At 36.4% G+C, this 12,906-nt stretch overlaps 1 protein-coding gene across 2 annotated transcripts in view; it reads left to right on the top strand.

Moving 5' to 3' along the window:
- The window catches only part of ZFAND3 (zinc finger AN1-type containing 3), a 315,563-nt gene that overhangs the window by 249,745 nt on the left and 52,912 nt on the right, over positions 1–12,906 (top strand). For both annotated transcript variants that reach the window (XM_059938778.1, XM_059938777.1), the window contains one exon: positions 10,206–10,271. In XM_059938778.1, coding sequence (XP_059794761.1) covers positions 10,206–10,271 — 66 coding nt within the window. The remainder of the gene's footprint in view (positions 1–10,205; positions 10,272–12,906) is intronic.

The following is a 12,906-nucleotide window of genomic DNA, read 5'->3' as shown; positions in this document are numbered from 1 at the left end:
ACTAATGTATGTGAAATATATTAGTATTTCACACATAAATGTAGTATTTGCTACAGGTTTTTTGGTAGATATTATTTATCAGGTTAAGAAACTTCTATTTTTAGCTTGTTAATTTTTTTAAATCAGAGAGGAATGTTTATAAAATGCTTTTCAGCATCTGTTGAGATGATCATATACATTTCTCCTTTAATATGTAATCTCTTAATTTAATAGACTTCCAGTGTTAAACCATCTTTGCATTCCTTGAATAAACTCTGGTAGTTCTTTCAGTGTACTGATGGATTCAAAATGCTAATTTTATTTTAAATTTTGTGCCTTTTTAATAAGTGAGTTAATTTTGTGTACGTGTGTGCTTATATATGGTGGGCATGCTGTTCCTGTCTAGTTTAGATACTAGTTACATTAATCTCATAGAAAGCTTTTCATCTTTTCCAGTGCCCTAACACTGCTTTTTGTCTTATGTTCTGACATTGTGTAATGTATCTATTCTTTGAAAGCTTGAAGAATTTATTCGTAAAACTGATTGGCCTGATATCTGATATTGGACTATTTATATTTTTGACCTCATTTAAAGTCAGTTTTGGCAATTAGTATTATTATAAAAATATCTATTTCATCTACATTTCTAAATTTATTGGAATGAAGTTATACATATTGTTCTTATTTAAAAATTTTTTTCTATTAAAGGTGCTCTTAATTTTAGAATATGTATTGTACCAAGTACACAAACTAAATCTTATTCTTAATTACTCTAATATTGTTTATATTTCCTAATTTGTCTTTGTTTATGATCCTCTAGTGTTAGCTCAATGGAGAACTATTAAAGGTCTGGGAAGTTATTGCCACCATTGTGTTTTCATAGGATTACAGCCATAATCTTTAGACTGTTCTTGCTTCTAATCTTGTCCTAGTCAATAAACTAGTCAGATGAATCCCCATTGATATCATGTTAAACAAAAAAGGGAATTCTTTCATTGACTCATCACTGCCTATTTGATCATCCAGATTCTTAATCTTGTATCAGACATCCTTCCCCTACGTAATCTGGAACCTCATTGTATCTGACCTCCCTACCTTTCCCAGCACCGATACTCAGCTCTGAAATGAACCAGATCCTTGTTGTCCCCAAAAGGCACCATGGCAACTCATATTACCATTTTTATTCATGCTCTTGGAAGCCTACCTCAGAACCATTTCTTCCACACTTGCTTCCTCCAAGGAATTCCTAACTTCCTCCCTGTAACATCTAATCACATATTGTGTTGGTCACCTCTTTGACATGAGAATCTCATCTCTCTGTACCAATTTAGAGGTTATACCCCAAATTAGCAGAGGCTTAATTTTATTCTGCTTTGCTCTGCCCCATAACACCCAGCAAGGCAATACTCAGTAAATGATTTAAATATTTAGAAAAGTTTACTAGTTTTTCATACTTTTGGGAACCTTCATGTGCTCATGTGTTTTGATACACTAAAGAGAGGCTTCTCATTGCCTGAACCTGATTTTGAGCAGCTACTTAATATTTTTATTGTTTTCTGTGCCATTCAGTAACCTCAAGGTGAAGTAACTCAAAAAGGCAGTTGCCCTACCTAATTTTGAAATTTGGTTGTCTTGTGGTGACAGTTCATCTCTTTTAACAGAGCTTTTAGCATAATGAGAGACTGTTCTTTTCTGTTGTTGTTTTAACTGCAAATAGCCACCTGCCTGTTGTGAAACAGCAATTTCTGCTTATGGGTATTTCTTTTATCACCTGAATTTCCCTCTTCAAGATTCCCCTTTGCAAGAGAGACTAGCAGACTTTAAACACCCATTTTTCAAGGATCCCTTAAGGAGTCTGCAAATCTGAAAGGTTAGTTTCCCATAAAGGTTTCCTCGGGCACTTAATGAGATTATACAGTTATTGATATTCATACTAGGTTTTGAAGCAGCATCATCACTGCCCCCTCTTTGCAAATGCATATTTTTTTTATGTTCTTATTAAATGAAATGCTCTACACTGGGCTGTGAAAGTAAAGGTCACAGTGAACAACCACACATCACATAGCTTTAGCCCTTTGCAGTTGTCATACTGTTTTTATTTTGTCTAGATACAGGTTAATAGGTGACGCTGTGTTGATTTTAAATTAAATCTAAGTTTTGTTATGACAGAAGTGTTTGGCTGAAAAAAAAATCATATAATAGGGTTATCTATCTGCGTGTTAAAAGTAGTTATTTTAAACTTACGTGAATATGTTTTAATGGTGTTTGTGAACTTCTCTCTGAAAATTTAGAGCTGCCCATGCCAAAAAATGACTGCATGTAACTTTATGTTTTGTGTTCATATGTTCTGTTGCTTCATAAACCATTTCACTTTTTGATCTGTCAAAAGGAGGATTCTTTAGATTTAATAAACAATAGGATGCCATGTTGGTAAGGAATTTTTAAAATTCCCAAATATCAATATAAACACTTCTTTACATAATTCAAATTGTGACATTTTCAACTATTATTTGCAAAGAAAGGTCCTGTTAGTAAGACCTGCTAGTGTTCACTTCTGTAAAGCAAGGAGGTTTGGCTAAGTTTCCTTTCAATCATTGTCACTTGGAACACATTGCCAGCTGTGGTACAGCTACTTACAGGAGAGGCTCAGCACAGGGTCAGGGAAGAAGGGCACCTATGTTCAGAATTCTTTTTAAATGTCCACGGGGCAGTACCTATGGCCTAAATAGATGTATTTTTTTAATTTTCTGTGAAGCCTCTTATAGAGAACATGCACAGGTCACTTCCTTTTCTGAGGAAGGCAGTGCATTCTTCCATTTGCAGACGCAGGACAAGATTTATGAAAACACTCTTGGTAGCTAAACTATGTCAAAAAAATAAAAGATCTTGTAATACTGAGTGGTTTCTTCATTAATGTTATGAGATTCATGCTTGTGTTGATGGTAAAATGCAAATATAGGAACCTGAGTTGGGCCTTAGTTAAGCCTGTAAATAGAACTGAAGTCTAAATTGGAGAAGTGACAGCTCCCGATTTCATATTCATATTAAGTATGCTTTGTCACAGAAACAAGTGTCTAAAAATAGAACTGACTTCATTCGCCAGGTGATATTTTGACCTCTCAAAAAAGGTTTCTTTTTAGTTTGAACCGCAAGATAGTGGTGTCTTAGAAATTCAGTGTTAATTGCTGTTGGACTTTATCACATTTCGGAGTATTAGTGGTGAGTGTTTGTCGGTATCTTAATATATGGGATGCTCTTTTTTGGTTATAAGGGTTCTAGGTGAGAGATCACATCTGAAAAACAAACAAATTTAACTGCTCAGAATCCTTTGAGTTACATGAAACATGGTTTTACTCTTTCTACATAAGTAGCAGAAATAGAATGTTCTGGGTTGAAATTATAATTCTAGAGTTTATTCCACTATTCTTTTCTTCATTTATTTAAATATTAATGTTTTGTTGAGAACGGGCAAACGTTTTACTACTTTTTGTACTAGTGCATTGATGGGTCTCTGCAGGACTAGAACAAGTCAGTTGGCATGTGAGCAGAGTGTGGAGAAGATGGAAATTATATTAACCTGTTTTGTTCTATACCAGTCTTTCTCAAAGTGTGGTCCAGGGACTTATAGAGGTCCTCAGGACCCATTCACAGGGTCCATGAGGTCCTTCCTTTTCCAACTATATATCCGTGTGAGGGTGGTTTTTCTTCATATGCTTCATATAAGCAATCCATTGTAACAGATTGAATGCAGATGTGAAAATCCAGGTTTCTTCTTTAAGCCAGGCTGCTCTCATTTTTTTAAAAATTTGTAGTTATTTTTCATAAAAATATGTTTTTATGTTGACATTATTTTGTGAATTTTAAATGAAAATTATAAGGTTTTTTTCAGTTTTTATTTCAGATAAGGTAAATATCAATAGATATAACCCACATAAACAAAAGCTCTTTTGTGTTCTTAATAATTTTTAAGTGTAAAAAGGTCCTAAGATGCAAATGTTTGAGAACTGCTGTGCTAGATTAACATGTAAATATGGTGAAAATCAACCGTTTATTAATAGTTCCATTTCCCTTCTGAATAGATATGTATGTTCAATAATTGATTTTGGCCTGGATCATTTTCATTCAATAGTGAAAGACATATTTTGAACACCTCATATGCTAGGGTACCAAGATATGTAAGACTTTGCCACTACCCCTAAAGATCATGCCATTAAGGCCATTACTGGGTCAAGAGAGAGAGCATTTCTTCCAAAACACATACCCTGGCCCCAGTAGGGATGTCCACGCTACTGTAAAAGAGTCTGTCAGTACTGGGCAAATGGAAAGCATTCCTGATTTCATTTTGCTTGTAGTGTTGTTCCCTGAGGAAGGCGGTGTGGGAGAATTTTAAACTTTATTTCTGTTGTGCAGATAGACTAATAGGCATACTTACACACGCACAAACACACACACTAATATTTGCAGAGCTCACCAGCTACAGTTATTTAGGGGAGTCGGGGTGGAATGGTAATGAAATTTTGTTGAGAGGCCCTTTTTATGAACAAAACAGAGAGCTTACCAGTAGCAATTTCTTACCCACTTTGGAAATCCCCTTCTCATGAATCCCTGATTTAGAGCTAAATGGTGTGAAAAATCATGCAGTGAGTTAGGATTAGAATTTCTGAGAGATTAACACTTAGATTCTGTAACAAGCTTCGTAAATGGTTTAATTTGGAAGTTTCATTTGGAGAAATGGGAGGGCTGTTATCAGGGCTGAAGATTTTCTGTAAACTTAGATTCCCACTCATTATATCTTTATGTATCCTTGTTTATAATAGATGGTGCTTTTCAAACTCAATTATGTAGACAGATTAGGTGTGTCCTTTCTGATTAAAACAGTTCATGAATTGCAGGTTTAGGGTAAAGTTGGAGTATAGGGTTTTCTTTTCTGAAGAGATGGCTTATTTTCTCCTGCGTTCTGGTCTGTCCTTAATATTTATGACCATTTACTATTTTAAGTATCCATGTGTATTTTGAAGGCTTTTAAAGAAAGAATGTTTTACTGCTGAAGGAATATACATTCTTTGAATATTTTTAAAAGATAGTTTTGCATTCTTAATATGGCCATATCAGGAGACAGTGTTGAGTTTATTTCACTATCTCCATTGCATAGATTTTTCTTTTCTTTTTTTTTTTTTTTTTAAGGTTGGCTCATCAAAAAACACTCCTGTAAGATATTATGAATCTCTAGAGTGGAGGGAGAATTGTAGCTCATGAATCTGTTGTCTGAAATCACCTTTTGAATAGCAAGCCTGGAAAAGTGAGATGTTGCAAGGGTAAACAATGTACAGATAATGATAGAGTGGAATTGACAAGCTGGTTAAAAAAGGATGATGCATTTCTAATTAGCCCACAGTGTCTTTAGTTAGAAATTAATTAGATACTGTTATGTAAATGTCATGCTAATTAAGCAAGAATATTGAAGTGTTATAAATCAACAAAAAGAATAGCTATTTTTGTTTATTAATGCTTTGCAGTTATCATGAAAGAGCTGATAGTAGAATATTTGATTATTGAGCTTCTGGCAATTTTTAGCTGACTGACTTCTTGACAGTCCATTTTTCCTAATTGATGTGGTTTAGCACATGGCATAACTGCAGCCAATGAGGGCTAGTGGAATCAGGATCCAGAAATAGCTACTCATCACAGCTCTTTTAACAAAACCTTTCTGGGTAGATTGTTGATCTCTGTTTTCAAGGTTAAGGAGAAATACTGTTTTTCTATATTTACTCAGCCTTAGATTTTGAGTGCCTAAGATGATAACCAGCATAAATGCAGCCGCCCTCCATGCCTGTGTTCTTGTCTTTCTCCTGAGTCATAGTCTTCAACCAGTCAGTTGGATTGACTACTGTGGTAGCTCAGTGTTTTTTGACATGCTCAGTAACTCTATAGGAGGCTGAAAAAGGTTCCTGCCACTTTGGCTTGAAATGTGAATGTTGATAGTTGACAGGATACCTTTATTCAGTCCTTCTGGTTTTGCAGGTTACAGTGACTTTTAGTATGCATATTTGACCCCCGTCTTCAACTTTACAGGGCTGAAATCAGTACTGGTTCCCTAAGAAAATCCACTACCCTGTTGCAAAGGCTGTAAAGATTTCTAGTTGTTGGGAATACAGCTGAAGAATTTCATTCCATGGCTCTCACGTGGAATTGCAAATGTGATCCATAGTGCTGCATTATGTATGACACCTTTAATACAAGAATAGAAACATCCCTAAAAGACAAGATAGAGTATTCAGACTTACAGAATACAAACCACAAGCTAGCACACACATTATTTACTTGCAGATTCCAGACTCTGAATTGTTGAAACTTAGGAAAAAGTTCTGAATGTAATATCAAATGAAAAATGGTAGCATTAAGTATCTTCAGATAATGAAGAAACTTGAAAAAATTTGACATGTTTAATTTTGCTTTAGCAAAAGAAAGCAAAAAACACTCATGGTGATGGGCTAAAGGTTTAGATGAGTTAATCTTGATATTGTCTGGTTCAGAATTCCCAGAGAGTCTGTCATGTTAAGCAAAGTACCTTAACTATGGTTTTATTTTTAATATTTAACAACCCCAAACTTACTGTTCCAGACTCACTTGCTACTAATATAGGATAGAGGGTAATGGTGTGAATCATTCTGTGCTTAGAAATGCATTTATTTTCCCAACCTTCCAATCTTGATCCCAACACACACACATACACACACACAACATCACTACATTAACCTGTAGGACCCAGGCATGAAAAGACTTCTTCATCTTACTCTTCAGGTATTAGCTCTGTCTACCCTACTGTTTGGAAAGAAGAGGAAGAAAGGCCAAAAATAGGAGCAGAATTTACAATGATTTATGAGACCATACTCCAGCCCCCCTCTCAGACATTAGCCAACTCCATTCCTTGATGGAACAGATGCCCTGAGTTTGACCCTTAACATCAACTCTCAAAATTACTTTGTTTGCTATACCCACATGGGACTCATGTTATATTTTTATTGTTGTGGACTCAAACCTGAAAAGGTTCCCCTTGAGTGGCCCTTAATCTCCTGCATTCATTTTAACAGAGTTGATTTGCAATTAATTGTGTAAGGGGTAGATATCTTAATCTCCTGTGGTTACTCCTTTTATTTGAGAGTATAGGAATTTTATATGACAGCACAGTTAGTATATAGAATATATGTACAGTGCTCATGTGCATCTGTTCTGGAGTTTAAAGAGTTTCATAGGTTATAGTCTACCAGACCAAATTTAATTCCAAGCTCTCTGTTTATAATATTGTCCAATTATCAAAGCGGGGATATATTATCATTGCCAGTTACTCTTGCTGTCAGTTTGTTTTGGCTCAATTATGGTTCTGTTTGTACTTTACTATAATGCAGTGAATACTTTGGATTGGGTTGTTAGTTTAACAAGCTCTCTGGAGAACACTTTCATGATGATGCATGTTGAGATATGCTAGGTAGCCTTGAAGTTATTTGTGTATTTGCCAAAACCTACAGAAATTCATTCATTAGGAGTTTTCAAAAAGATAAACTTTCAACCTACAAATGAGGTAAAGATTGCGTTTGTAAACATGGGAGTGTTAATTCATGAGTCCCAGCCAAATATCTTTAGGGGGTTTTGATTTAACCAGTTTCTCTCTGCTCTTATAATTTTACTGAATGAATTATTTTATGTCCTTTAAAAAAATATTCTGCTAGTTAAGCTGTTATTGATGCTTGTGTTTTGTGTGGCTCACGATGTTGTGTGAACTCAGTGACCTTCGCCATATATTGAGCTGGGAGTTAGTGTTACCAGAGATTGGAACTAACTGGGCTGTTAATACGTACATCGTGCTCAGCTGGTTTAAAAATGTACACTAATCTCTTCCTATGCCCACCCCAGCCTATTGCATCCAAATTTCCAGAGTCAAGATTTGGGAAAATTTTTAAAAATGTACCCTTGAACTTTCTGGATTCCAGAAATGTTCCAGTAGTTTTATCTGGTGGTTGTTACACAATTATATATATGTTAAAATCCTTCAAGGTACATACTTAAGATTTGTGCACTTCATTCTAGTATTTCATTCTCTTCATGTTAAACCTCAGTAAAAAACGGTTTTTAAAAAATGTACATTACTCTACTGATTCAGTCAAGTGGCTTGCGGTGGTCACTTATTGAACACTATTAAGGGCCCTTTGTCCATACAGTCATGACCCAAGAGTAGATGACAAAGTGAGTCTTGACCCTTGGGTGCATAAAACCTCATGGGAGAGAAAGTGAAGATACATAACATAAGGCTTTATAGTTTATGAAGTCTTTTTGTACAGATCTCATTAACACTGTGGCTTATGGGCAATTTTAACTATCCCCATTTTTTTGTTAAAGAAACTAAGGATCACTTACCCAGGATTACTCACTAAATAAAGAATAGTTTCAGGACTTAAGTACTTATGTTCCCAGAAATAAGAATGATTCATTTAACAACAAAAAAACAAAAGCCAAAAAAATCACACATGGAGGCAGAAGCTATAGCATTTTATGGAGCCACAGAGCCAGTGCCCAGAGGGTTTCGAGGATGTAGGGTCTGTATTAGGTTTTCTTGCAGCTCGTTGTCTCTCCATGTTACTTATTTTTATGTCACCAGTGCCCATTTGGGCCTCCTCTGGAATTTTAGTATGTTAAGCTTTCTCTGGTGAATGTGACATTTGTAGAAAATTTTTCAATTGAAATGCCCTGTTCTTTTGGTCTTTCTAATTTTTAATTTATTCTTGCCTCATTTTCAAATCCTTGAGAAGTGTTTCCATGTGATGCTGGCCAGTGATGAATAATCCTTCCTCCTGATTACATTTAGCATTTATTACTCGTTCCATATTCTTTGGCAGTGGATCATTTTGCATCCAGTTCTTTTTTGCTATCACGTATTGTTCTGTGTTTAAGTAAACAGATTTTATCTTTCTAACAAGATTATAAGCCCCAGAGCATGAGACTAACCTGTGGTGGCACATAGTAGGTATTTGCTAAGTGCTCTTTGACATTAACAACACACTTACTTGGTTTTCCTCCCTTTTCCTATTTCTCCTCTGTGTCTTTTTACACCCACTAAGGTTTGCTGCTGTTACGGCCTTGGTATAGGAAAGAGTAGACTAATGATGAACTTCTTAGGTGGGATCTTCAGGTTCCAAAACCCATGGATCTTGGTGGCATAAACTCTAGGAACAGGTCTCTGAGCTCTTTCATCTTTGCTTCCTTTCTGATGAGTAACTTCAGTGATATGAGGTCTTGTCATATGTGACATAAAACTATGCTAAGTAATCATGTTCCCTTTGCTATAGTCACCTGGGGAGCTTTTTCAAAATATATTTGTAACATTTGCCTGTGTGTCCCATTTCTTGATGATCATCACTACTGCCCCTCCCAGGGCATGTCAAAAACCACAGGTCTCCATGTTTACACAGTAACTTCCTATTTCAGTTGGTAGGGCATAGTTGATTGGATGTGTTGGAGTATATATCAATATCAGCTTAAGAATTTGTTGTTGGTCCTGATTCTGTAGAATGAAATTACTGCTTTTCAAGCCTTCACCCACTGACTGACTATATCTTTTGCATATTCTTGAATTACACCTATCCATCAGATCCCTGGGCCCACAAAGATTGCATGAAGGCTCTCTTTGTATCATATTTTTATAATTAAACTAGATATTCTTCCTTAGCAGTGCTGTCTTTAAATATTACAATGATCCTTATTTCTTCTGACAAGCTGTTTGTTTTTTAGAGAGTCCCCCCCACTTTAAATAAGGCCAGTGTTGGAATAAATTCAAAGGTAGGGTGACCACTGAGATAAGCCTGAGAAGGAGTACTCCTGCTTATTTCTCTGGGGAAAAACTCATTTCCCCAAACTTATGGGTAATTTACTCTTACCCAGATCAGAATTCTAATTAAAAATTTTTTCTTTAATGTCTTAACATTATGTGAGACTCGATTATTTTTTATGAAAAGCATGTTATAATGTAGAAAGAATATGGACCTGTAGACTCAATGACTGAACTAAGAATTAACCTACCACTACCATTACCACCTTCATCTTTCCTAATAACCCCTCCTCATGCATATTTACAGGTTAATCCCTTCCTTTTTAGATTTCTCTTTATCCAGTATAGGAGCTCTGGGTATGTGGAGGATATGTCCTAACTGATGTGCCTGCCTTTCTGTTTCCAGGTGGGCCATGCACAGATACAGCTCATGTCTCGTTAATCACACCAACCAAAAGATCCTGTGGTACAGGTACGTACATCATTCTTATCTGGATTCATTCTTACCTGAATTATTCACAGGCATTAGCTACTGGTTTTAATGCGGTGTCCTTGCCGGAGTATGCTCTGATTTCTTCCATGATTTGTGAAGTGATGTATCATGTGCTTAGTATGGGGAGTGGAGTGTGAGCAGAGGTCGGAGTGATGCTCTTGGAGGTCAGATTCACGGAGTTAATGCTGGCAGCTAGAACCAAGAGGGTGGACCTCAAAATTTACCTACTTCCCAGTGTCTGAAGAATGTTATTAAGACCTAAACCATACAGAAAATGCAAATCGTTGCCCGGTTTCTAGCATGTGGCTAATTTGTAGAAGTCGTGGACCTACTAAAAAAAACATAATTTAAATAATGATGGCTGGAGGGTAAAAGAAGTTGTAGTACAGATAATCAGGTTAACTGACTAGTATAGTGTCCTAATAGTTTTAGAAAATTATTTCCTTTCATTTGTGCTAAAGCCATGGGGTGTGCTGAAATCATTCTTTTCAGATACATGGAGTCCCCAAAAAACCTTTGTGCATCTGTGACATTTTTATTAAGCGTGAAGCCATGAATCTTGTAGCTCTCTAAAGAGCACTCAGAATGCCCATTGCTCCCTTACCCTGTAGCTTAATTTATTTTCGACAGTATTTGCCTTTTTAAGTAATGCTGCCTGCTATTTAGAGTATCTTAAGGATTATATTTGAAAGAATCAAAATAATTATTTTGTTTTTCTAAAGGTCGCAAAGTATTTTTCATAACTTAAAAAGTCCTTTTAACTCCCCAGCAGAAATAGCACAAACTACCTCTGTGTACAGACTTACACTGAAACCTCAACCCCTTTAAATGCTCATAGTTTTGATGTTAACCTCAAACAGGCCTGTCCGTGCACAGTTTCAGAGGAACAACCAGGCATTGAACTCTGAGGAACTTTAATTTTACTCTTTTGTTCCAAATGACCAGTTTTGAGGCAGGGCTGTGTGAGATAGTCCTGACATGCTCCCATCCCTCCTGTGCTCGGTACCCAAGCTCCACTGGGTAGTTCCTGATTGAGACAGAAGAGAACTGTGCCCTGGGGTGAGACAGACCATCCTGCTTAGCCAGAGGGAAGTCCAAGAGCCATCTTCCTACCCACTCCAGCCAGAAGCCTAAAAAAACACTCGAGCCCTTTGATTACAGGTCCAGCGCTTCACACACACACAGGTTACTTTGGTCTTTCTTTTTTCCTTCCAGTTTTGGCCCTCAGGACAGGGTTTATGGTTAGCACTACCGACATGTTCAGGTGTCATCAAGGCGTGAGCCTTGAGCACATTGAGTCATCCTGAGAGATTTAGGAAAGAGACTTGTGTGCTCAGCTTAGACACTGAAACTAGTAGGAACCCCTCCTGAATATCATGTACTTGTGTCCTTCATCTTCTAGGCAGATCTGTTTCATCCTTTCTGTTCCCGTACTATCTTGTGTATCTAAAAATACTAATACCATGTATTGCATGCTTACTACATTACCAGGCACCATTCAGTATACTTTACATACATGCATATTTAATCTTCAGAACAATTCTGCAAGATAGTTATTCCTCTTTTACAGTTAACCAAGACAGGCACTCAGAAATTTAAATATATTTCCTGGGGTAATATTACTAGTAAGTAATAGAGTCAAGATTTGAACACAGATCCTTCAGATCCTAAAGCCTGCTTTTCGCTACATCATATTACTGCTTATCATATTTTATTATAATTATTTATGCTCCTAACCAGACAGTACAAAGCATATCATTGAATGAAATATGGAGAAAGAGAAACACAGATTTGGAATTATAGCAGGTAGTGATATAGTTTTTTGAAACAGAATTCTAGAAGCAGATCTTGTTTCAGATCCTAGCCTAGCCCCTTACAAAATATGATTTTAAGTAAATATCTCAAAATTTGTTCTTCATCTGTAAAATGAGGTGATAAATCTCATAGCTTGATGTAAGAAAAGAAATGATACACATAAAGCTTGCATAATAGATCTTCAGTAATGGTAGCTGCTATTATATTGTCTTACCATTAAAGATTATGTGTATACAGTGGCCAATCATTAGATAGTGTTGGTAACACATCAATCGGTATTTTAGGCAGAAAGGAGTTAGATTAGAAATACCAGAATGCATTGCCATGCCTAGTTTCATTAATTGGCTTTATGTTGATCACATTCTTTGTTGCATGTCAGTATTATAGTAGGAACTGAAGGTAATGTTTTAAAGTCTCCTTACATGAAATGATAAGTGAGACATTGAGCTCTCAGTCACACATTTCCAGGCCTTCTTTTAGGTGAATACATCCCTCTTAACTAGAAAAAGTTTGAGAGTTTCTGGCTTGGAAGGAAATTAATGCAATGTGCAGGTCATCTCCTAGAAAGCCTGAAGGAAAGTTGAGATTTCTCACTGTGGACATTAAAGGTCATCAGGTTCAGCTTGCTGTACTTCTTCTCAAGTAGCCGGTCACTGGCCCCCTCAGGCTCCCCCAGTTAGCCTGAAATAATGGCCCTGACTCTAGAGGACAGAGCTTCCTGATTTTCAGAGGTAAATTAAATGATTTGATTTGAGAACCACAAGCTGACTGTCTTTGTCTCCATCTTTCTCTCTGTCCT

The sequence above is a fragment of the Balaenoptera ricei genome, chromosome 11 (genome assembly GCF_028023285.1).
Source record: "Balaenoptera ricei isolate mBalRic1 chromosome 11, mBalRic1.hap2, whole genome shotgun sequence".
NCBI lineage: Eukaryota > Metazoa > Chordata > Mammalia > Artiodactyla > Balaenopteridae > Balaenoptera > Balaenoptera ricei.
This window is presented reverse-complemented; position numbering and strand designations above follow the sequence as displayed.